Raw genomic sequence first — 25,738 nt, forward strand, 5'->3', positions numbered from 1 at the left:
TCAGTCTCTCGATGTGCAAAACTGATAGAGACATACCCCAAGTGACCTACAGCTGTAATCACAGCAAAAGGTGGTGCTACAAAGTATTAACTTAAGGGGGCTGAATAATTTTGCACGCCCAATTTTTCAGTTTTTGATTTGTTAAAAAAGTTTGAAATATCCAATAAATGTCGTTCCACTTTATGATTGTGTCCCACTTGTTGTTGATTCTTCACAAAAAATACAGTTTTAAATCTTTATGTTTGAAGCCTGAAATGTGGCAAAAGGTCGCAAAGTTCAAGGGTGCCGAATACTTTCGCAAGGCACTGTATATATTTTCACACAAATAGAAATATAGAGTACATTTGATTTTTAAATGCATGTACAAAACGTATACTGCATACACTCAGAGTCAAGACATATTGACACACGGGCGCGCCTCGTTTACCTCGCTCTGCATTTCTGAAATCTGTTTGGCAAACTCTATCTCCTTTGTCCCCGGCAGCTGGGAGAAAATGCTGCTGGATATCTCCTGTTTCCCTTTCTGTTTGTATTTATTCTGAAAGACACAACAAGTTCAGAACAAAAGTGCCATTTTGATCTTGTATCAGTCCATTATCATAGCCTGTTGTACTACAGTAACATCCATCCATCCACCCACCTCACTCTGCAGTTCTGTCACTGTTTTAGCAAACTGAATCTCAGTGGTTTCTGGAAGCTGAGAGTACAGGCAGGTCAAACTCTCCTTTTTACCACCTTCTTTGTACTTATTCTGGAGAAGAAGACGTGTGTGTATGCTTCAATTTCAATGAAAAATGATTAAGAAATGCTGTTTTATTGGGAATGCTAATTTCGTACAACTGAGGACACCTGAGACTGATAACATTGTTGACTTGTCTACCTCACTCTGTAACAGAGAAGCCACTTTTGCGTGCTGGGTCTCCATAGTCTCTGGTAACAGGGCGTAGAGACAACTGGAGGCCTCTTTCTTCCCTGCTTCCTTATATTTAGTCTGCGACGCAATGAAAACAATCATGTTATTTCTGAATTTCCTTGACAGCACACTAACTGTTATCAAATAGAGATGATATCTACCATATATATTTATCAGCTGTGTTTTCCAACTCCAGTCCTCCAGTACCCCAACAGCACACATTTTTGTTGTAGCCCCAGACAAACTCACCTGATTCACCTAATTGAAGGTTTGATGAGTAGTTGACAAGTTGAATCAGGTGTGCTTGTCCTGTGCTACAACAAAAAAATGTGTACTGTTGGGGTTACTGGAGGACTGGAGTTGGTAAATACTGCCATACAGTGTAGTCATTGGAACTTGCCGGAACATAACTTTTGTCTGTAATTATTACTGTTCAGTATACTCGAGACAGCAACTAAATAGAAAGGAAGTGGCAAAACAATCAAGAGCGTCCAAGTCTAACCTCACTCTGTAGTTCGGTCACAGCCTTCACAAACTGGGTCTGTTTGGTCTCTGGTAGTTGAGAGTAAATGCAGGTAGAGATACTCTTCTTACCTTCCTCTTTGTACTTGTTCTAGGACACCAATGGGAAGAAACCAATAATTGGACTCAGTTTGACTTTTGGATTTAGACACTGGGGATCTGTAGAGTGTTGTTCGTCAGGTGTTATTGGGGGTGACTTAGAAATAATCAATAATATAATCAATAATAAAAACTTTCACTGTCACTAGTGTTAAGCCCAAGCTTTTGCTGTTTGTTCTTTACCTCGCTCTGTAGGTCAGAGACTTTGGCAGCAAACTGGGTCTCTGTAGTCTGGGGGAGCTGAGAGTACAGACTACCGGACTGGGTCAGTTTCACATTCTCCTTGTACTTGTTCTGGAAAGACAACAAATTGGAGCCCTCATTAAGCCCTAGGATGATATTTTCACTTAGCACAGCAATTATTTCAAAATGAGTAAGTACGGTTAAAAACACTGCCTTTATGTGTATCTTAGAATTGGTGGAATATAGTATGAGGCAAATAGACCTTTACCTCACTCTGTAGCTGGGAAGCCTCTTTGGCGTGCTGGGTCTCCAAAGTCTCTGGTAAGGTGGAGTAGAGAGAAGTGGAGGCCTCTTTCTTCCCTGCCTCCTTGTATTTAGACTAGAAGACAAAATACGACATGATATTATCCCACATAATAGGTAATGAGTAATTTCTTATATCAACATTGACATACAACTTATGAATTACAATGTGCTGAATAAAATGTTCCCTCTTTTCAACGACTTGCTAAATGCACTTCCCGGAATAAACATTGTCCCTGTATCTTATCACCGTCTCTTTCACCACTTAAGAAGAGAGCGTAGAGAGACCTGCTTATCAACAAGGCAGGTTGTCTACGTCTATTTAAGAGAGGAGATAGAGGAGGCATCTGCTGTGATACCACGCAGGAGTGTGATGGAAGCTGCTGGTTTGCCATCACACAGTTAGTACAACAACACTGTGAGCCGCACCTGAGACATTTCTTGAGACATTTCTTTAGCGAACTTGGTCCCCATGGTTTCAGGCAGTAGTGCGTACAAGCAATTGGACAGTTCCTGGGTGTCACTTTTGTAATTTTGCTGAAAGGTACAGAAAGTGTTGACAAAAATGAATAAAGTATTTTTGTCAGGATTGAAAATTTAAACTGTTTCAGTTGGTAATGAGTGAATGCAAGGAGACACAAACAAATGATTCCTATAGTAACATGATCAAAATGAAGAACTACATGCACACACATTTTTTCTTTGTGAGTGTTTCAGCTAGACATTAGAAGGAATATTTTACAACACATAACTTTAATGGAACAGGTATAGATAGACATTCTACATTGACTAATCAAAATGAAACAGTTAAGTAATCTGAGCAACAAAAAAAAACTTTACCTCACTTCGGAATTCTGATTGCTGCTTGGCAAATTGTGTGTCCGCTGTTTCTGGCAGCAAGGAATACAGACTGTTGGAAAGCTTCTGTTTACCATCCTCTTTGTATTTCACCTGAAAAACACATCTCTTTGATTTCTGTGGATCCAGGTAAGGTGTCTTTTAAATGGATGTTTTTGCAAAAAGGCTTGTTGACATACGTTTTTCATGATGCCTTACCTCACTATAAATATCACGGTGCTCTTTGGCTAGTTGGGTCTCTGTCGTTTCTTGAAGCAGGGAGTACAGAGAACTGGAGGACCCCTTTTTGCCACCTTGCTTGTATTTCAGCTAGAGAAGGAAAAACAACGTCTATGGTGATCATGATGATTACGATCAGAAAACACATTTATTCTGAGGGATACTAGAGGATCTGAATAGATTAATATATCTATATGAGGCATAACGTCTTTAATGTATGGAATACTGTATCAGTGTAATAAACTATACCGTAACCATATTTGTACACTACATATGAAAGTATACTGTATATAAGTGTACATGTGACGGGAGATGTGTGAAAGCACACTGTTAATCTACCTCACTCTGTAGCAGAGAAGCCTCTTTGGCGTGCTGGGTCTCCAAAGTCTCTGGTAAGGTGGAGTAGAGAGATATTTGCTTCTTTACTGCCTCTCTATACTTTTTCTAAAACACAAAGTTATGTTTTTTTTAGTTTCCAAGGTCTGCTATATCTTTACGTGCTTCCTAAAAGTTTCCCACTCAAATCTTGAAAAAGTCGGTTACATTTTACGTAGACCATCCGTCATGGACCATCCGTCATGACATAACAGACCATCCGTCATGACATAACAGACCATCCGTCATGACATAACAGACCATCCGTCATGACATAACAGACCATCCGTCATGACATAACAGACCATCCGTCATGACATAGCAGATGTCTTAAACAATCATGACAGTTGATGTCAGTTTATTAAAACATACTTTACACTGTCATTACACAACACATTCGTTTGCTACGCCATTTAGCTGGTATAAACATCGTTGGTGTCATAACAGTGTAAAATCAGTTGTCATAATCCGACACCAGCTGTCACGGCTGGATTAATAATCTGTTGGGCAACATAAAACATGACACTGTTGTTTCGCCCATGATGAAGGGTTCAAGTAGTGTCACCAAAGTCTGTTATCTAAAGTCTTACTTCACTCTGGAGTTGGGAAACGGCTTTCAAGAACTTCGTCTCCTTGGTCTCTGCTAGTTGAGAATAAACGCTTGTCGAAAGACTCCTTTTCCCATCTTCTTTATACTTGTTCTGATGGACATAAAAAAAGCATTACACTTGTTCATTTAGATGATGTAACCAAATGATGACATGGCTTGCATTGGTGCAAATAAGCTTAGTAGACAGAATCACAGTAAGCTGATTTGAAGTGTTCTAGCTAGCTACCTCACTCTGGAGCTCTGTAAGCTCTCGGGCAAACTGGATCTCTATTGTGTCAGGAAGTTGAGAATACAAGGAAGTTGACATGTCCTTTTTGCCTCCCTCTTTATAGTTATTCTGTCAAAAAAAGAAGTACTGAATGTTGTTAAAGCTCATTATCAGCCAGAAAAAAGGCATGATGCAAAAAAGCACTGGTAGCATATAAAGCACTCGAATACAGACCCCATGAATTATGTGTGTGTGTGTGACTCACCTTGCTCTGTAGCTGGGAGGCCTCTTTGGCGTGCTGGGTCTCCAAAGTCTCTGGTAAGGTGGAGTAGAGAGAAGTGGAGGCCTGCAGCTTGCCTGCCTCCTTGTACTTGGCCTGCCGCCCACACACACACACATTCATTTGCAAATCTCAGTTCTAGAGTCAGTGGCAATTATTGACGGTCATTGAATGTCATTGGTCGTTGTTATCAGTTCCATACACATTGGCCTCGACTGTCCATCCTCCCTCTAAGTGTCTCCTCTTATCTCTCGACCTGCCTGTCTTTAAACTGACCCCCACAGCCCAAGCCAATACCCTTCCACCAACCTGCCTGTCTTGAAACAGACCCCACAGCCCAAGCCAATAGCCTACCACCAAAATAGACCATTCAACTTAGTCTCTGTTTAAAGTCTATGTTAAGGTCATCATTTATGGCTATATTTCTTCCCCTATCCCAACTTCACCATGACATTCTAATAGTCTACAACTCCTTTATTAACTGTTTGCAATGCAGTAGTTTTGACTTAGCTACAACCAGCACAGTAAAGGCTTTCAGAGGAAATCAAGAAGAGGAATAATTCCACACACAAGCTACAAGTCACAAGCTACCCAATCAAATCTAAAAGGTACATTTTTATATATATTTATTTTACCAAGATGGAGCAAGCTGTTACTGTTGGCCATGAAAAGCAAACAACATTTCAGGACAACAGCTTAGTTTGTGTGAGTGGACTTGCTTTTTTTTATCACACATTTTAAAACAACCCTGTGAGCCCCACCTGAGACATTTCTTGAGTCATTTCTTTTGCGAACTTGGTCTCCATGGTTTCAGGCAGTAGTGCGTACAAGGTATCGGGCAGTTCCTCGATGTATCTTTTGTACTTTAACTGGAAAAGTACAAAACATATCCCCAAAGGTTTAAGAGAAAGTCATTTTTGGATTTGAGAAATTGAAAGGTTGACATGGAAATACATGAAAGAAATGACTAAATAATTTCAGAAAAGTAACTTTTTTTGTGACATTCTTAAAGAGAGGAAACAAATTCACAAGAACCTGACAACAACACACGCATAACATTTTTTTGCAAACGAGAATAAACCAGAAATAGTCAAATAGTTGATTTAGTGGTAAAACAGATGCTGTACCTCACTCTGTATTTCTGACATCTGTTTGGCAAACTGAGTGTCTGCTGTTTCCGGGAGTAGAGAATAAAGGCTTGAGGAAATGCCTTCTTTACCCTCCTTTTTATACTTCACCTAGAACGAAGTCATAATGCATGTTTCATGTCCCTATTTCAATAGGCACATACGAAAACTTTAATTTAAATTAATTTAATTTATTTAAATGCTTCTGTCTAATCAATACATTTAATTGTTGATCAGTAAAATGGAGGACATGAGAGGAGGCAGAATCCACAGTATTTGGCTGTTGTGTTGGCATGACTATACTATTTTGTACCTCGCTCAGCATTTCAGAGTGCTCTTTGGCTAAATGCGTCTCTGCCGTCTCGGGGAGAACAGAGTAAAGAGAACTGGACATCTCCCTTTTCCCGGCATCCTTGTATTTGAGCTGGAATAGAGGAAGCAAAATCATTGATGTAGCATTTCTAGCTACAACACAATATTGAATTACCAGAATTGAAATGTAATTAAACCTCAATTTTAACTTACTTAGTCATTAGAAAGAGTGTGGGACTAAATGGCGAATCCTAACATCTACTGAAGTCAAATTTGCACTTAGTCTCCCACTGATGGGTTAGCTGACAACACCATGAAAATTATGAGCTTGCTTTAAATGGGGCAGAAGTTCATATGTTGTGGTGATTCTGGATGATCAGATACAGTGGGGCAAAAAAGTATTTAGTCAGCCACCAATTGTGCAAGTTCTCCTACTTAAAAAGATGAGAGGCCTGTAATTTTCATCATAGGTACACGTCAACTATGACAGACAAAATGAGAAAAAACATCCAGAAATTCACATTGTAGGATTTTTAATGAATTTATTTGCAAATTATGGTGGAAAATAAGTATTTGGTCACCTACAAACAAGCAAGATTTCTGGCTCTCACAGACCTGTAACTTCTTCTTTAAAAGGCTCCTCTGTCCTCCACGCGTTACCTGTATTAATGGCACCTGTTTGAACTTGTTATCAGTATAAAAGACACCTGTCCACAACCTCAAACAGTCACACTCCAAACTCCACTATAGCCAAGACCAAAGAGCTGTCAAAGGACACCAGAAACAAAATTGTAAACCTGCACCAGGCTGGGAAGACTGAATCTGCAATAGGTAAGCAGCTTGATTTGAAGAAATCAACTGTGGGAGCAATTATTAGGAAATGGAAGACATACAAGGCCACTTATAATCTCCCTCGATCTGGGGCTCCACGCAAGATCTCACCCCGTGGGGTCAAAATGATCACAAGAACGGTGAGCAAAAATCCCAGGACCACACAGGGGGACCTAGTGAACGACCTGCAGAGAGCTGGGACCAAAGTAACAAAGCCTACCATCAGCAAGGGCATTGAAGATGAAACGTGGCTGGATCTTTCAGCATAACAATGATCCCAAACACACCGCCCAGGCAACGAAGGAGTGGCTTCGTAAGAAGCATTTCAAGGTCCTGGAGTGGCCTAGCCAGTCTCCAGATCTCAACCCCATAGAAAATCTTTGGAGGGAGTTGAAAGTCCATGTTGCCCAGCAACAGCCCCAAAACATCACTGCTCTAGAGGAGATCTGCATGGAGGAATGGGCAAAAATACCAGCTAAAGTGTGTGAAAACTTACAGAAAACATTTGACCTCTGTCATTGCCAACAAAGGGTATATAACAAAGTATTGAGATAAACTTTTGTTATTGACCAAATACTTATTTTCCACCATAATTTGCAAATAACTTAATTAAAAATCCTACAATATGATTTTCTGGATTTTCTTTCTCATTTTGTCTGTCATAGTTGAAGTGTAGCTATGATGAAAATTACAGGCCTCTCTCATCTTTTTAAGTGGGAGAACTTGCACAATTGGTGGCTGACTAAATACTTTTTTGCCCCACTGTATCTATCAACAATGACAAGAATCGTACGTGTCTCATTTCAGCTTGTTTTATCTTGTTCTTGATACCATGTCTTGTTTTGAGGTGTTTTGACTGATGTCATGTTAATGCTAATAATACTAATATTAGCATTGACATGAAATGAGTCAAAACATCTCTAAATAAGACATGGTATCAAGAACAAGATATTATGACCAAAATTCGTTAGCTAGCTAACCAACAACTGTAACGATGTATTTGAGAGACAAGAAGTGCTCAATATGCTAATGTATTTATGTTTTCAATAAACATTGGAAATAAAATATAGTTTACATGTTGTCAACAAACTAAGACTACCCCGTCTGTTTTGCCCCATAGTTGCGCATGTGTCGATTTTGTTGCTAAACAACCAACCCGTCTATAGACATCGATGCATGAATAAGATAAAATAATTGGAAGTTATGGTTCGCCCCTACAGTAAGTGCTTATTTCATTAGCCGTGCTACTGATAAAGCAGAGATGTTCTATAAGTGTGGTGAGGGGACGTCAGTGTTCGTGCTCTAGGCCTACTGTACTGTACCTGGCTCTGAAGCTGGGAGACCTGCTTGGCATGTTGGATCTCCAGAGTCTCTGGCAACACAGAGTAGAGAGACTTTGCCTTATTCTTCCCTGCCTTCTTGTACTTAGTCTGAAAGAAAATCATTCAAACCAATGCAGATAAAAAACATATACTGTGATTGACTTCAACTCCATATCAGAGGTTTATCTTCGGCAACAACCATAACATCTGGAAATTGCTTCTCTCACAAACATTGTCATTGAGGTACGAAAATCTATGTGAACCGGCTGCTCTTCTCACCTGACTTTGCAGTTCAGAAACATTTTTGACAAATTGGGTCTCCATGGTATCTGCTAGTACGGAATAGACGCTTTGGGACATACCCTTCTTCCCACTCTGTTTGTACTTGAGCTAAAGAAAAGACAATGAATCCATGATGGCTTTTAACATGAACCTAAAATTATACTTCCACAAATGACACGATTAAGTCGTATTTAGTTACTCTGTGGATAACGCTGATATATTCATAAAGATTTGTAAGTAGTCCTATAAAATTTGCAATGTTCCTATCAGCATTAATATTCATGTCTTTGGGGAAACTTTGTGCTCACCTCGCTCTGCATCTCTGTGAGCTCCCGTGCTCTCTCTGTCTCCATCGTCTCAGGGAGTTGAGAGTAAGCTGAACCAGAGAAGACTTTCTCACCTTTGTATTTCAGCTGGAAAACAAAAGTAATGGATGTGAGTTGTGGTAGGCTTCAGGAAACAAAATAAAGTAGGAGAGGTGCTGCTCAACAACAGAGACAGGAATAAACAAAAATAGGGCTTACCCTAAAGAAAAATCCAATAGTGTAGTTATTTATGGTAAAGGCATTGGAGCACTCAAATAACACAGGTAGAGATTTGCTGCATTTGCTCAGGCTTTATTCCATTAGATGGACAGACACACTGATGATTGAAACTGATTTAATGGATGTTTGTCAGTAAACAGGAAGGGTTTCCTCTGAATTAGTTATGACAAAAAATGTCATGTACAGACATCAGATGGGCAGCTCATGTTCTTACCTCACTCTGTAGCTGGGAAGCCTCTTTGGCGTGCTGGGTCTCCAAAGTCTCTGGTAAGGTGGAGTAGAGAGAAGTGGAGGCCTCTTTCTTCCCTGCTTCTTTGTATTTTGTCTGGTAAACAACAGCAACAAAAGACAGTGGTGGAAAAAGTATCCAATTGTCATACTTGAGTAAAAGTAAAGATACCTTAATAGAACATGACATGAAGTAAAAGTGAAAGTTATCCAGTAAAATACTACTTTAGTAAAAGTATTTGATTTTAAATATACTTAAGTATCAAAAGTAAATGATCAAAAATACTTAAGAATCAAAAGTAAAAGAAAAAATAATTTTGAAATCCTTATATTAAGCAAACCAGACGGCATCATTTTCTTGTTTGTTATTTATTTACGGACAGCCAGTGGCATCCTCCAACACTCAGACATCATTTACAAACGAAGTATGCGTTTAGTGAGTCCAACAGATAAGAGGCTGTAGGGATGACAAGTTATGCTCTTTTGATAAGTGTGTGAATTAGACAATTGTATTGTCCTGCTGAGCATTCAAAATGTAATGAGAATGTTTGGCTGTCAGGGAAAATGTATGGAGTAAAAAGGACATCATTTTCTTTAGGAATGTCGTGAAGTAAAAGTTGTCAAAAACATAAATAATAAAGTACAGATACCCCAAAAACCTACCTAGTCGTACTTTCAAGTATTTTGACTTTACACCACTGCTATTTTTGTAGACATAATGAAAATATACAGCTATTTACTGACTAAGATACATTTTGTTGTACATGAATATTGATAAAGTAAAAGGATAAATGTTTCTGTGTTTCTCTTGGAAAGGGAATTCCTCATTCTCTGGCTTCAGTTATCGACAAAAGGCAACATCCAATTTTGAGAATCACATTTTATACGAATCAATCGATTGAAGTTAATGGGGGATTTACAGTAAAATAACTCAAGTTCGTACCATATTCAGCCCATGTTGATGTTTGGTGATTTTAAACAGATATTTACCTCGCTCTGCATTTCAGACATCTGCTTTGCAAACTGTGTCTCTGCTGTCTCGGGGAGCAGAGAGTAGAGGTTGATAGAGTTCTCCTCAGTATCTTCTTTATACTTGATCTGGTATAGTAGAAATAGAGAGACAGCTTATGAACCAGAGATAGTTGAGACCAAGCCTACAAAAGCATTATTTATTTAACTAGGCAAGTCAGTTAAGAACAAATGACGGCCTAACCAGGACGACGCTGGGCCAATTGTACACCGCCCTATGGGACTCCCAATCACGGGTGGTTGTGATACAGCCTGGAATCGAACCAGGGTCTGTCGTTTCGCCTCGAGCACTGCGCCATTCGGGAGCCCGAGTGGCGCATTACCAAACAGCAGTATGAAAACCTTGCTATAGTATGTGTTCGCTTCCCTTTTAGTTATTTAGATATATTGGATATGAAGAGGCGACATGAAACATTTACCAGCGCTGACCCACAAACCAAAATACGCAATAGCCTGAATGAAATTATTAATACACATTTTTGGGGGGAGAATGCACATTGCACATGTACTCTCTGTGTATTCGTACAGCATATACACACAGCATTTACCTCACTTTGCATTGCTGATTGTCGTTTCGCAAAATTTGTCTCAATTGTTTCGGGCAGTGTAGAATAAAAACTGGGGGAGGTGTCCTTTTTCAGTCCTTCCTTGTACTTTAGCTGGAATAAAGGAAACATCACATGAAAACATTGTTTTGAGATCAATTTAATAGCACATAAATAGCATTAATAAACCACCTGGTTTCCACAGGTTTCCCTTTTCATTTAATCTGGACTCATGGGTAGACGTAACGTACTGCAGTAAAAGTACATTTGGGACACTCCAATTAGTATGATATGTTACCCTTCGTATGGTATGTATTCATTTGCGGATGTCCATCAGCCATTTCGTATGATATGTTATGAATTGCAATTTGCACAATATGTTACGGATTTAGGGGTAGGGGTTAGGGTTTGGGGTTAAGGTTCGGTTTAAGGTTAGGGTTATGAGTTAGGTTAAAAGGTTAAGGTTATGGTTAGGGGAAGGGTTAGCGTACATGCTAAGTAGTAAGTGCTAAAGTTAACTGTGATGAGATTAGAACAAGCAACCTTTGGGTTGCTAGACGTTTGCATTATACACCCATCCCACCCACCTGCTTTTGTTTTTGCCTTAATTAAGCAACCTTTTGTCTTATGCAACCATACCAAACATAACATATCACACTAATTTGAGTGTCTTGAATTTACAGAGTATACCAAACATTAGGAAAACATTCCTAACATTGAGTTTCACCCCCTTTTGCCCTCAGAACAGCCTCAATTCGTCAGGGCATTGACTCAACAAGGTGTCCAAAGTGTTCCAAAGGGATGCTGGCCCATGTTGACTCCAATGCATCCCACAGTTGTGCCACCTTTGAGTGGTTGACCATTCTTGATACACAAAGGAAACTGTTGAACGTCAAAAACCCAGCAGCGTTGCAGTTTTTGACACTCAAACCGGTGCGTCTGGTACCTACTACCATAGGTAGTTCAAAAACACTCAATGGCACACATACACAATCCATGTCTCAATTGTCTCAAGGCCTCAAAATCCTTCTTTAACCTGTCTCCTCCCATTCATCTACACTGATTGAAGTGGATTTAACAAGTGACATCAATAAGGGATCATAGCTTTCACCTGGATTCACCTGGTCAGTCTGGGTCATGGAAAGAGCTGGTGTTCTTGATGTTTTGTATACTCAGTGTATATTTACTATGTATGTTACATCTCTTCTATGAAATCAGGCTGTTTCATTGTACCACCATCATTCTTTTCTACATGCTAAATAGTCTACATATATACTATATGTGTGAGATTATATGCAAGTAATTGTGAATACAGTATGTCTTTATACTCTACCTCACTCTGTAGCTGGGAAGCCTCTTTGGCATGCTGGGTCTCCATTGTTTCTGGTAAGGTGGAGTAGAGAGAACTAGAAACTCCCTTCCTCCCTGCTTCTTTGTACTTCATCTAAATTGAGGAAAAACAGATACAGCATTTTATTCAGTATTTATTTCCAATGACTTTATTCAAGGATCTGTACAATTTTAATGGGCAATGCCACACCGTAAAGAGGGTATCATGAATTTGACAGAAACTTACAGGCACCTCAGTGGCAAGTACAATTCTGTATTTCATATTTCAGTACACTTACTGTAATATAAATATGGTATCAAAGAAAGTACTGTGTAATGACACTAAGTACAATAGCGTAAAATTGACTATATTATACTGTAAAATAGTAAATGCTGCCTTAATCGGAATTAATAAATAAATGAATGGATGAATGACATTCATTGAGGGTAAAGATTGTATTTCACAGTATTTTACTGTAATCACAAGGGATTGGTGCAAGCAGGTTAGCTACTAGGTAAAGTGTTTACACGTTATAGCATTTGAATTCATATACAGTGTTTGATATCACTTACACTTCTAGAGGCCTTAAAAAAGGCTTCCAAACTAGCAGCGAAACAGACCAAAAGCTCATGGCAAAATGCTCAACCATTGAAGGTTGCATCCACCCCAATCTGTCCCCTATACATTTGAAATTAACGGGGCACTATAAACACATAGGAGTTAAATTGGTACAGTATTCTCACTCAGGGGTGCAACAAATAGCCTCTTACCAGGCAAGCCTCAAAATATGTTAACGAGCCAGAAACAACAATACCATGCACCCACTAATGGTCAAAAGGTTTTTGGAGCTTCAAAGATACAGTACTTCATTCTGTGGGGTGGAATTACAGTACCAATCGAAATACAGCAATTATTTCCTCACACACAACATTTTCAGAGTAACGTACTCTTGATAATTCCCCAAATACGGCATAAATTACAGTTTTTCATTACAGTGCATCTTTCGAAATGGAACAAACATGAAAGAACAATTTCCCTTAACTGTAAGGGATAATAGTTGCTAACCTCACTCTGAAGTTCAGATACAGCTTTCGCAAACTGTGTCTCGGTGGTTTCTGGAAGCTGAGAGTACACACTCGTGGAGATACGCCTTTTTCCTTCTTCTTTGTATTTATTCTGGAAAAAAGGAACGTTTTGTGATATATAATGATTCTACCTTTTTGTTTAATTCTCAATCATTATACAGAAATGCTCACAAAACAGAAGTTATGAACTAAATGTCCAGCCACCTTGCTCTGCATCTCTGTCATTTCTCTGGCAAACTGTGTCTCTGTGGTCTCTGGGAGTAGAGAGTAGAGGGAGGTTGAGTTGTCTTTCTTTCCACTCTCTTTGTACTTGATCTGAGAAACAGAGAGAGATGAGTCTGTATTAACACTTGTTTAATGATCACAATCCAGGCACTTGTGTAGATATGAAAGTATTGGATACAATGCCTTCAGAAAGTATTCATACCCCTTTACTGTTTCCACATTTTGTTGTGTTACAGTCTGAATTCAAAATGGATTAAATAGGTTATTTTCTCTCACCCATCTACATACAAAACCCCATAGTGACACAGTGAAAACATTTTTTGAAAATGTTAGCAAATGTTTTAAAATGAAAATGAAATATCTAATTTACATAAGTATTCACACCCGAGTCAATACTTTGCAGAAGCACCTTTGGCAGCGATTACAGCTGTGAGTCTTTCTGGCAATGTTCCCTCTAATGTTTTGGGGCACTGAGCTAATTTTTGGTCTTGTGAGTGGAAACTTGAATGTTGTGAGAATTTTGTGCAACTTCCGGCTCGCGTTAGAGTGAACAATGAGGCTGTACCATTACAGTTTTAGACAGTAGCCAATAGGCTACCAACAAAACCAATGGCACAAATCCCATAACATTTTCACATGGAAATAGCTTTTTATTTCTATGATATAGCCTACAGTAGCCTATACATATTTACATTATGAAGGGCTTGACATTAATTCATGACCAAATAGGTGACTGTGAATTGCATTGTATTGTGTTGTATGATGCAAGAAATCCCTTTATGAAATAAAATGTATTATTATTACCATACAGATAATTAGATTATGTAGGCTACCCCTCTGACTATTGGCTTATTTGCATATTCTAGCCTGTCTCAAAATACAACACTGCCTCATTTAATTAAGACAAAAGTTTTTTACCTGACTCCCTTTTCAAAGACAGCTTGAAATATTGCTGCCCTAAACGTATCTATAACTGGGCTAATAACTAGCTAACTAGCAAAGAATATCAACAAACGTTCACACGCGGCTCTGATCTGAACTGATCTTAAAAAGTGCATTCATTCACTCGGGGTGATTGAAAAACCCCTCATGGGCTACCTCCCCAAATTGTACTTTGTTGTGCTCTGGCTCTGCCTACAGCAAAATCACAGACTCAGTCTTGCAAAGTTAGATTTGTTTTGGTTTGTTGCATTGAAGAGGGACTGATATAATGTTGATTTGATCACAAAAAAGCATTGATCTATATAGTGCAAACTAATGGGGTGAACTCAGTGAAGTTCAATCTCTTGCGTCTCTTCGACTGGCCTGGCACAGCTTAGATGAAACTTTGCAATGTTCCCTCACTTGGATTGTGCAACATTTGCCCATTATTCTTTTTGAAATTCTTAAAGCTCTCTCAAATTGGTTGTTGATCAATACCTAGATACCCATTTTCAGGTATTGCCCTAGATTCTCAGGTAGATTTAAGTCAAAATTGTAATTTGGCCACTCAGGAACATTCCCTGTATTCTTGCCCCAAACATAACACTTTGTGTATTCAGGACAAAAAGTGAATTGCTTTGCCACAATTTTTTTGCAGTATTACCTTAGTGCCTTATTGCAATCAGGATGCATGTTTTGGAATATTTGTATTCTGTACAGGCTTCCTTCTTTTTACTCTGTCAATTAGTTTAGTATTGTGGAGTAACTACAATGTTGTTGATCCATCCTCAGTTTACTCCTATCATCACAGCCATTAAACTCTGTTGCTGTGTTAAAGTCAGCATTAGCCTCATGATGAAAACTCTGAGCGGTTTCCTTCCTCTCCAGCAACTGAGTTAGGAAGGACGCCTGCATCTTTGTAGTGACTGGGTGTATTGATACACCACCCGAAGTATAATTGATAACTTTACCATGTTCAAATGGATATTCAGTGTCAGCTTTTTGTTTTCTTTCACCCATCTACCAAATGTTGCCCTATTTTGCCAGGTATTGGAAAACCTCCCTGGTCTTTGTGGTTGAATCTGTGCTTGAAATTCACTTTGACTGAGGGACCTTACAGATAATTGTACTGTATGTGTGTGGTACAGAGATGGGGTAGTCATTCGAAAATGATGTTAAACACTATTATTGCACACAGAGTCCAACTTATTATGCGACTTGTTATTTAGGCTTGCCATAACAAAGGGGTTGAATGCATATTGCCTCAAGGCATTTCAGCTTTTCATTTTTTATTAATTTGTAAACATTTCTAAAAACTAAATTCCACTCTGACATTATGGGGTATTGTGTGTAGATCAGAGACACAAAATCTGCATTTAATACATTTTAAATTCAGGGTGTAACAACAAAATGTGGAAAAAGTCAAGGGGTGTGAATTCCTTCTGAAGGCACTGTACTCAGGAGAATTGTTTCTGAACCCGGATTATGTCTGAAGAAATGAGGAGTGGCAATGGATGTTGCTACCAGAATGACTATAACGTAAATATATTAATGCCAGGATCATTCATGCTCACCTCGCTCTGCATCTCTGTGAGCTCCCGTGCTCTCTCTGTCTCCATCGTCTCAGGGAGTTGAGAGTAAGCCGAACCAGAGAAGACTTTCTCACCTTTGTATTTGAGCTGGAAAACAAAGTAATGGATGTGAGACTTTCTCACAAACAAAGTTGGATGTATTTGAGCTGGAAAACAAAAAGTAATGGATGTGAGTTGAGGTAGGCCTCCGTGCTTCAGCAAACAAAGTAATGGATGGAGCAAACAAAGTGTAATGGATGTAATGGATGTGAGTTGAGGTAGGCCTCCGTGCTTCAGCAAACAAAGTAATGGATGTGAGTTGTGGTAGGCCTCTGTGCTTCAGCAAACAAAGTAATGGATGTGAGTTGAGGTAGGCCTCCGTGCTTCAGCAAACAAAGTAATGGATGTGAGTTGAGGTAGGCCTCCGTGCTTCAGCAAACAAAGTAATGGATGTGAGTTGAGGTAGGCCTCCGTGCTTCAGCAAACAAAGTAATGGATGTGAGTTGAGGTAGGCCTCCGTGCAAACAAAGTAATTCAGCAAACAAAGTAATGGATGTGAGTTGAGGTAGGCCTCCGTGCTTCAGCAAACAAAGTAATGGATGTGAGTTGAGGTAGCTCCGTGCTTCAGCAAACAAAGTAATGGATGTGAGTTGAGGTAGGCAGCAAACAAAGTAAAGTAGGAGAGCTGCTGCTCAACAACAAAGACAGGGATAAAAAACGATGGCTTACCCTAAAGAAACTTCCAATAGTGTAGTTATTTATGGTAAAGGCATTGGAGCACTCAAATAACACAGGTAGAGATTTGCTTCATCTTAGAACGCTCAGGCTTTATTCCATTAGATGAACAGACACACTGATGTTTGAAACTGATTTAATGGATGTTTGTCAGTAACAGGAAGGGTTTCCTCTGAATTAGTTATGACAAAAAATGTAATGTACAGACATCAGATGGGCAGCTCATGTTCTTACCTCACTCTGTAGCTGGGAAGCCTCTTTGGCGTGCTGGGTCTCCAAAGTCTCTGGTAAGGTGGAGTAGAGAGAAGAGGAGGCCTCTTTCTTCCCTGCTTCTTTGTATTTTGTCTGGAAAACAACAGCAACAAAAGACACTGCTACTTTTCGAGACATAAAAATAGACAGGTATTCTCTGACTAAAATATTTTTTTTTGTACATGAATAACGATAAAGTAAATGTATAAATGTTTCTGTCTTTCTCTTGGAAAGGAAATTGCTCATTCTCTGGCTTCAGTTATTGACAAAAAAGGCAAAATCCAATTTTGAGAATAACATTTTGTACGAATCAATCAATTGATGTTAATTGGAGATTCACCGAAAATTACTGAAGTTAGTACTGTATTCAGCCCATGTTGATGTTTGGTGATTTTAAACAGACATTTACCTCGCTCTGCATTTCAGACATCTGCTTTGCAAACTGTGTCTCTGCTGTCTCGGGGAGCAGAGAGTAGAGGTTGATAGAGTTCTCCTCAGTATCTTCTTTATACTTGATCTGGTATAGTAGAAATGAAGATGACAGCTTATGAACCAGAGATAGTTGAGACCAAGCCTACAAAATCATTGCCAAACACCAGTGAGAATAACGTATGTGTTTGCTTCCCACACAAAAGCCTGCCCAAAGGTTCATTCATAGTTGTTTTAGAAAAATTGGTTATGAAGCAACATTAAACAATTCTAATCACTGACCCACAAACCAAAATATGTGATCAAATTATTCATGATTTCTCTGAGATTGTAATGTTCTTGTAGTTATTATGCAAGAATGCACATTGTACATACATGCTGTGTATTCTAACAGGATATACACATATACACACATATATACCTGGCTCTGCATTGCTGATTGTCGTTTCGCAAAATTTGTCTCAATTGTTTCGGGCAGCGTAGAATAAAAACTGGGGGAGGTGTCCTTTTTCAGTCCTTCCTTGTACTTTAGCTGGAATAAAGAAAATATCACATGAAAACATTTTTTTCAGACACATTTAATTGCCAACTAATAGCCAATTATGAAGCACACTTTAACCTGCATATCTACCAGAGCATTCTGCAGCGATACACCATCCCTTCTGGTTTGCGCTCACTGGGACTATCATTTTTTTTTCAACAGGACAATGACCCAAAACACACGCCCAGGCTGTATAAGGGCTATTTGACCAAGAAGGAGAGTGATGAAGTGCTGCATTAGATGACCTGGCCTCCACAATCACCTGACCTCAACCCAATCGAGATGGTTTGGGATACGTTGGACCGCAGAGTGAAGGGAAAGCAGCCAACAAGTGCTCAGCATATGTGGGAACTCCTTCAAGACTGTTGGAAAAGCATTCCTCATGAAGCTGGTTGAGAGAATGCCAAGGGTGTCATCAAGGCAAAGTGTGGCTACTTTGAAGAATCTCAAATATAAAATATATTTTTGATTTGTTTAACACTTTTTTGGTTACTACCTGAATCCATATGTGTTGTTTCATAGTTTTGATGTCTTCACTATTATTCTACAATGTAGAAAATAGTAAAAAGAAAGAAAAACCCTGGAAGGAGTAGGTGTGTCCAAACTTTTGACCGGTACTATGTACTATATATATATATATATATATATATATATATATATATATATATATATATATATATATATATATATATATACACACACACATACATATACACAGGACATTTTTATTGTACCATTTTTCTGTACAGTCTAAATTGTCAATAATACTGAATAATAGATAAATGTGTGAGATTGCAAGTATGTGTGAGTACAGTATAGCTTTATACCAGTGTTTTGAAAGCTACTCTGAAAATATAATTTACCATGCTACACTAAAGCTACCCTTAAGGAAAATATAGTTTACGTAACTAAAGTTACTTTGAAAAAGTAGTTCACTACATCCAAATGACAAAATGATTTTACAAAAATCTGAAATGTCATAAACGACATATTGCAAGACAGATCCCTTTGAGGTCATAATTTAACAGAATGTGTAATTTAGCCTATTAGAATAAAAAACATGAGTTGGTGCACACACAGAAAAATTATTTGGTGTGGAGGTGCTGACTAACGGAGAATAAACTATAAAAATAAAGAGAGTCGCACACTCCATATATAAACTCCCATATATATACCCCCATTACTGTGCTGAGAGAAGGACAGTGTACCGTCTAGCCATACTCCCAAGTACTTGTATGAGGTGACTAACTCAAGCTCTAAACCCTCAGAGGTAGTAATCACGTATGTGGGGAGAGGGCATTTTTCTTACCAAACCAAATTACCTTTCTTTTGGAGATGTTTAGAACGATGTTAAGGCCAGAGAAAGCTTGATGGATACTAAGAAAGCTTTTTTTGAGAGCGTTTAACACAAAATCCGGGAGGGGCCAGCTGAGTATAAGACTGCATCATCAGCATATAAATGAATGAGAGAGCTTCCTAGTGCCTGAGCTATGTTGTTGATGTAAATTGAGAAGAGCGTGGGGCCTAGGATCGAGCCTTGGGGTACTCCCTTGGTGACAGGCACTGGCTGAGACAGCAGATGTTCACTTTGAGAGAGGTAGCTAGCAAACCAGGCCAAAGACTGCTCAGAGACACCAATACTCCCTAACCAGCCCAAAAGACTGGAATGGTCTACTTTATCAAAAGCCTTGGCCAATTCAATAAAAATAGCAGCACAACATTGCTTAGAATCAAAGGCAATGGTGACATCATTTAGGAACTTTAAGGTTGCAGTGACACATCCATAACCTGAGCAGAAACCAGATTGCATACCAGAGAGAATACTATAGACATCAAGAAGGCTAGTCAGTTGATTACTGACAAGTTTTTCCAACACTTTTGATAAACAGGGCAAAATAGAAATTGGCCTATAACAGTTAGGATGAGCTTGATATCCCCCTTTAAATAAAGGATGCACAGTGGCTGCCTTCCAAGCAATGGGAACCTCCCCAGAAAGGAGAGAGAGGTTAAACAGGTCATAAATAGGCTTGGCGATGATAGGGGCAGCAACCTTAAAGAAGAAAGGGTCTAAACCATCTGACCCAGATGTTTTTTGAGGGTCAAGTTTAAGGAGCTCCTTTAGCACCTCAGACTCAGTGACTACCTGCCGGGAGAAACTTTGTAGCGAGGCAGGGGAAAAGAGGGAGGAGCATTGGGGCTCGTCGCATTAGAAGGGGTGGGAGATGAGAAAATGTTGGACGGGCAAGGAGGCATTGCTGAGTCAAATAGGAATTCTGACTTAATGAAGTGGTGATTAAAGAGCTCAGCCATGTGATTCTTGTCAGTAACAACCACATCAACATTAAGGGACTTGTCAAGCTGTGAGGAGGAGGGTTTAATCTCCAGGTCTTTAACTGTTTTCCAGAACTTCTTGGGGTTAGATGCACAGAGAGAGAACTGCTCCTTAAAGTAACTAACTTTGGCATTCTGGATAGCCTGAGTGCACTTATTTCTCATTTGCCTGAACGAGAGCCAGTCAGCCTGAATATGCGTGTGCCAAGCGTTTCACCAAATGGAATTCTTGAAGTGGAGTAACTCTGCCAGATCACGTACGAACCAGGGGCTGAACCTGTTTTTAATTCTCATTTTCTTTATGGGGGCGTGTTTGTTAACAAATACCACTGAAAATATATTTAAATAAAAAAATTCCAAACAACTTTGTCAGAGGGGATCAAGCTGATTCAATGCCAATTTACAGAGGCTAGGTCATGAAGGAAGGCTTTCTCATTAAAGTTTTTTAACAAGTGGCTATGACAAATCAGGACAGGTCATTTCGCCCTGCAGGCATTATGAACACAGGCTGTAAAACAGTGATCACTCAGGTCATTACAGAAAACACCCGACCGATATCTATCAGGATTATTTGTGAGGATAACATCGAGGAGAGTAGCCTTTTCTGGGTGTTTGGAGTCATACCTTGTGGGATTGGTGATACTCTGAGAAAGATTTAGGGAGTCCCATTGCTTAGGACTTGGTCAGGTGGTTTAAGCATGTCACAGTTTTGGTCACCTAGCAGGACACATTCAGACTTAGTATAAGCTGCTGCCAACACACTCAACTCCAGCCACTTTAATAATGGGAATTGATGGGAAATGATGTAAAATATATCACTAGCCACTTTAAACAATGCTACCTAATATAATGTTTACATACCCTACATTATTCATCTCATATGCATACGTATATACTGTACTCTATATCATCTACTGCATCTTTATGTAATACATGTATCACGAGCCACTTTAACTATGCCACTTTGTTTACATACTCATCTCATATGTATATACTGTACTAGATACCATCTACTGTATCTTGCTTATGCTGCTCTGTACCATCACTCATTCATATATCTTTATGTACATATTCTTTATCCCCTTACACTTGTGTGTATAAGACAGTAGTTTTGGAATTGTTAGTTAGATTACTTGTTGGTTATTACTGCATTGTCGGAACTAGAAGCACAAGCATTTCGCTACACTCGCATTAACATCTGCTAACCATGTGTATGTGACAAATAAAATTTGATTTGATTTGATTTAAGGGGCCAGGAGAGAGCTTAGGGTATTTAGGGTACAGACCGGTGCTGACGGTGGATGATAGCACACAGCAACTGTCAACAAAGAGCTATTTGAAAGTTGAATGCTTAAAACCAGCAAATTCGATTGTTTGGGGACAGACTTGGAGACAACAGAGCCCTGAAGGTGTTCCCTGGTAAAGATTGCCACTCCACCACCTTCGAAAGATCTGTCTTGCCGAAAAAAGTTATAACCAGAAAAACTAACATCAGTGTTCAAAACACTCTTTCTTAAACACGTCTCAGTAATGACCAACACAACTAGATTGGAGCTGTGTGCAATAAATATACAGTATATATTAAGTATTAAAGCACAATTGTACTGTATGCTCGCATGTTTTTCACACTGGCTTAAGCCATGGAGGGAGCAGGCCAGCCAAGGCAACGGTTGCCTAGCAACAACTGCCTAACACAACCACTGCCACCGTTCAGTCCCTTCATATTTCACCCAATCACTTCTCATTGCACTTTCAGTTCATACGCAACAACTGTAGTTTAGACATCGACCACAACTACACAACTACTGACCACATATATTGACCAGAACAACACAGCTACAGGTCATAACTACTGAACACAACTCCTGACCATTACTGACCACAACTACTGTCCACAATCACACAACTACTGAACTAAAGTACTGACCAAAACTACTGACCAAAACCACACAACTACTGACCACAACCACAGAACCACAACTACAACTGCTGACCACAACCATGCAACTACTGAACCACATAGCTACTGACGACAGCTACTGAACTAAAGTACTGACCAAAATTACTGATCACAACTACACAACTACTGACCACAACCACACAACTACTGACCACACAACTACTGAACCACACAATTACAGACCACAACTATTGAACACAACTACTGACCACAATCATACAACTACTGACCACAACTAATGACCACAACAACACAATTACTGACCACAACTAATGACCAAAACTACTCACCACAACAACACAATTACTGACCACAACTAATAACCACAACACAATTACTGACCACAACTAATGACCAAAACAACACAATTACTGACCACAACACAACTACTGACCAAAATTACTGACCACCACCACACAACGTTTGACTACAACCACACAACTGCTGACCACATCTAATGACCCCAACCACAAAACTACTGACCACAACCACACAAATATTGACCACACAACTACCGACCAAAACCACACAACTACTGACCACAACCACAACTTCTTCCATTATCACAAAAATACTTGTAAAAAGTTAAAGCAATCCCCACAACTTTATTTGTAATGTTACCATCAAGTTAACAACTGAAAACACTGCCAACCAGATTATGGAACACCCTGCCAACCAGTGTGAGAGAGTGCAGTACCTTTGTTAGCTTCAAGGCAAATCTGAAAAAGTGGCTAAAGGCAAACCAGTCATGTGAACATTAAAACATTCAGACTCTTAAGATGTCAGATACTGTAGAACAAAGGCACATTTAAACTCTGATGTAATATTAGCATTAGATTGTCTATTGTATTTTTCAATGTTTTATATATAGAGATATTTGAATAGTGTTTTGTATTGTAGCATTGTAATGATGTAATGTTGATTGTTTTCTGCCCAGGGACTACAGATGGAAACTTGCTATCTATCTAAATCTGGTGCAATGGCATATTGTACATGGCCCCTGACAAATAAACACATTTTAATTTAGTTCAACTATCACCAAGCTACTGCAAAATGCATTTAAATTAGTAGTTGAACTACATGTAGTTCAGTACTCCCCATTACTGTTTATACTCTACCTCACTCTGTAGCTGGGAAGCCTCTTTGGCATGCTGGGTCTCCATTGTTTCTGGTAAGGTGGAGTAGAGAGAACTAGAAACTCCCTTCCTCCCTGTTTCTTTGTACTTCATCTAAATTGAGGAAAAAAGATTCAGCATCTTTATTCAGTGTTAATTTCCAATTACTTTGCTTAAGGATCTATACCATTTTGATGGGCATTGCCATAATTCCAAATGGAACAAATATGTACGAAAATTGTCCCTTAACTGTAAGGGATAATAGTTGCTAACCTCACTCTGAAGTTCAGATACAGCTTTCGCAAACTGTGTCTCGGTGGTTTCTGGAAGCTGAGAGTACACACTCGTGGAGATACGCCTTTTCCCTTCTTCTTTGTATTTATTCTGGAAAAAAGGAAAAGTAGCCTATTATGATATATAATACATGACCAAAAGTAGTTGGACACCTGCTAAACGAACATCTCATTCCAAAATCATTTGCATTAATATGGAGTTGGTCCCCCTTTTGCTGCTATAACAGCCTCCACTCTTCTGGGAAGGCTTTCCACGAGATGTTGGAACATTGCTGCAGGAACTTGCTTCCATTTAGCCACTTAGTGAGTACAGGCACTGATGTTGGGCGATTAGGCCTGGCTCACAGTCGGCGTTCCAATTCATCCCAAAGGTGTTCGATGGGGTTGAGGTTGGGGCTCTGGGAAACCAGTCAAGTTCTTCCACACCGATCTCGACAAATCATTTCTGTATGGACCTCGCTTTGTACAAAGGTGCATTGTCATGCTGAAACAGGAAAGGGCCTTCCCCAAACTTTTGCCACAAAGTTGGAAGCACAGAATCGTCTAGAATGTAATTGTATGCTGTAGCGTTAAGATTCACTGGAACTGAGGGGCCTAGCATGAACCATGAAAAATAGCCCCAGACCATTATTCCTCCTCCACCAAACTTTACAGTTGGCACTATGCATTGGGGCAGGTAGCGTTCTCCTGACATCCGCCAAACCCAGATTTGTCTGTCGGGCTGCCAGATGATGAAGCGTGATTCATCACTCCAGAGAATGCATTTCCACTGCTCCGGAGTCCAATGACAGGGAGCTTTACACCACTCCAGCCGATGCTGGGCATTGCGCATGGTAATCTTAGGCTTGTGTGCGGCTGCTCGGCCATGGAAACGCATTTCATGAAGCTCCCGACAAACAGTTATTGTGCTGACGTTGCTTCCAGAGGCAGTTTAGAACTTAGTAGTAAGTGTTGCAACCGCAGACAGACGATTTTTAAACGCTACGCACTTCAGCATTCGACGGTCCAGTTCTGTGAGCTTATGTGGCCTACCAGCCGTTGTTGCTCCTAGACGTTTCCACTTCACAATCACAGCACTTACAGCTGACCGGGGCAGTTCTAGCAGGGCAGAAATTAGACAAACTGAATTGTTGGAAAAGTGGCATCCTATGACAGTGCCACGTTGAACGTCACTGAGCTCTTCAGTAAGGCCATTCTACTGGCAATGTTTGTCTATGGATATTGCATGGGTGTGTGCTCGATTTTATACACCTGTCAGCAACGAGTGTGGCTGAAAAAGCCAAATCCACTAACTTGAAGGGGTGTCCACGTACTTTTGATTATATAGTGTATAATCTTTCTAGTTTTTTGGATGATTCTCCATCATTATACAGAAAAGCGCCCAAAACAGAAGTTATTAACTAAATGTCCAGCCACCTTGCTCTGCATCTCTGTCATTTCTCTGGCAAACTGTATCTCTGTGGTCTCTGGGAGTAGAGAGTAGAGAGAGGTTGAGTTGTCCTTCTTTCCACTCTCTTTGTACTTGATCTGAGAAACAGAGAGAGATGAGTCTGTATTAACACTCATTCAATGATCACAATCCAGGCACTTGTGTAGATATGAAAGTATTGGATAGGTAAAAGAAATATGGCATAAAATACACCTAGAAAGACGGAAAGGTAGAGCTGCTACCTTATTGCTTATACTTATCTATTTATTTTAGCGCTACATCAAGTGCCCAGAGGAATTGTTCCTGAACTTGGCTTATGTCTGAAGAAATGAGGAGTGGCAATGGAAGTTGCTGCCAGAATGACTATAACGCAAATATATTAATGCCAGGAGCATTCATGCTCACCTCGCTCTGCATCTCAGTGAGCTCCCGTGCTCTCTCTGTCTCCATCGTCTCAGGGAGTTGAGAGTAAGCCGAACCAGAGAAGACTTTCTCACCTTTGTATTTGAGCTGGAAAACAAAGTAATGGATGTGAGTTGTGGTAGGCCTCCGTGCTTCAAGCAAACAAAGTAATGGATGTGAGTTGAGGTAGGCCTCCGTGCTTCAGCAAACAAAGTAATGGATGTGAGTTGAGGTAGGCCTCCGTGCTTCAAGCAAACAAAGTAATGGATGTGAGTTGAGGTAGGCCTCCGTGCTTCAAGCAAACAAAGTAAAGTAGGAGAGCTGCTGC

General features: G+C 39.6%; 1 protein-coding gene across 4 annotated transcripts in view; it reads right to left on the reverse strand.

Annotated features, from left to right (window-relative positions):
• The window catches only part of LOC135517262 (nebulin-like), a 62,917-nt gene that overhangs the window by 16,660 nt on the left and 20,519 nt on the right, over positions 1-25,738 (reverse strand). For 3 of the 4 annotated variants that reach the window (XM_064941403.1, XM_064941402.1, XM_064941400.1), the window contains exons 22-54: positions 25,414-25,518; positions 24,996-25,106; positions 23,560-23,670; positions 23,290-23,400; positions 17,761-17,871; positions 17,320-17,427; positions 16,893-17,003; positions 15,927-16,031; positions 13,411-13,521; positions 13,187-13,297; positions 12,125-12,235; positions 10,795-10,905; positions 10,208-10,315; positions 9,204-9,314; positions 8,753-8,857; positions 8,442-8,552; positions 8,163-8,270; positions 6,011-6,121; positions 5,698-5,808; positions 5,332-5,439; positions 4,556-4,666; positions 4,309-4,419; positions 4,063-4,173; positions 3,437-3,541; positions 3,077-3,187; positions 2,861-2,971; positions 2,450-2,557; positions 1,986-2,096; positions 1,718-1,828; positions 1,416-1,526; positions 881-991; positions 641-751; positions 428-538 (exon numbers count right to left, since the gene is read on the reverse strand). In XM_064941403.1, the coding sequence (XP_064797475.1) occupies positions 428-538; positions 641-751; positions 881-991; positions 1,416-1,526; positions 1,718-1,828; positions 1,986-2,096; positions 2,450-2,557; positions 2,861-2,971; positions 3,077-3,187; positions 3,437-3,541; positions 4,063-4,173; positions 4,309-4,419; positions 4,556-4,666; positions 5,332-5,439; positions 5,698-5,808; positions 6,011-6,121; positions 8,163-8,270; positions 8,442-8,552; positions 8,753-8,857; positions 9,204-9,314; positions 10,208-10,315; positions 10,795-10,905; positions 12,125-12,235; positions 13,187-13,297; positions 13,411-13,521; positions 15,927-16,031; positions 16,893-17,003; positions 17,320-17,427; positions 17,761-17,871; positions 23,290-23,400; positions 23,560-23,670; positions 24,996-25,106; positions 25,414-25,518 (3,624 nt within the window). The remainder of the gene's footprint in view (positions 1-427; positions 539-640; positions 752-880; positions 992-1,415; positions 1,527-1,717; positions 1,829-1,985; positions 2,097-2,449; positions 2,558-2,860; positions 2,972-3,076; positions 3,188-3,436; positions 3,542-4,062; positions 4,174-4,308; positions 4,420-4,555; positions 4,667-5,331; positions 5,440-5,697; positions 5,809-6,010; positions 6,122-8,162; positions 8,271-8,441; positions 8,553-8,752; positions 8,858-9,203; positions 9,315-10,207; positions 10,316-10,794; positions 10,906-12,124; positions 12,236-13,186; positions 13,298-13,410; positions 13,522-15,926; positions 16,032-16,892; positions 17,004-17,319; positions 17,428-17,760; positions 17,872-23,289; positions 23,401-23,559; positions 23,671-24,995; positions 25,107-25,413; positions 25,519-25,738) is intronic. The other variant, XM_064941401.1, reaches the window with a different exon arrangement.

This window comes from Oncorhynchus masou, chromosome 28 (assembly GCF_036934945.1).
Source record: "Oncorhynchus masou masou isolate Uvic2021 chromosome 28, UVic_Omas_1.1, whole genome shotgun sequence".
In the NCBI taxonomy this organism is placed as follows: domain Eukaryota; kingdom Metazoa; phylum Chordata; class Actinopteri; order Salmoniformes; family Salmonidae; genus Oncorhynchus; species Oncorhynchus masou.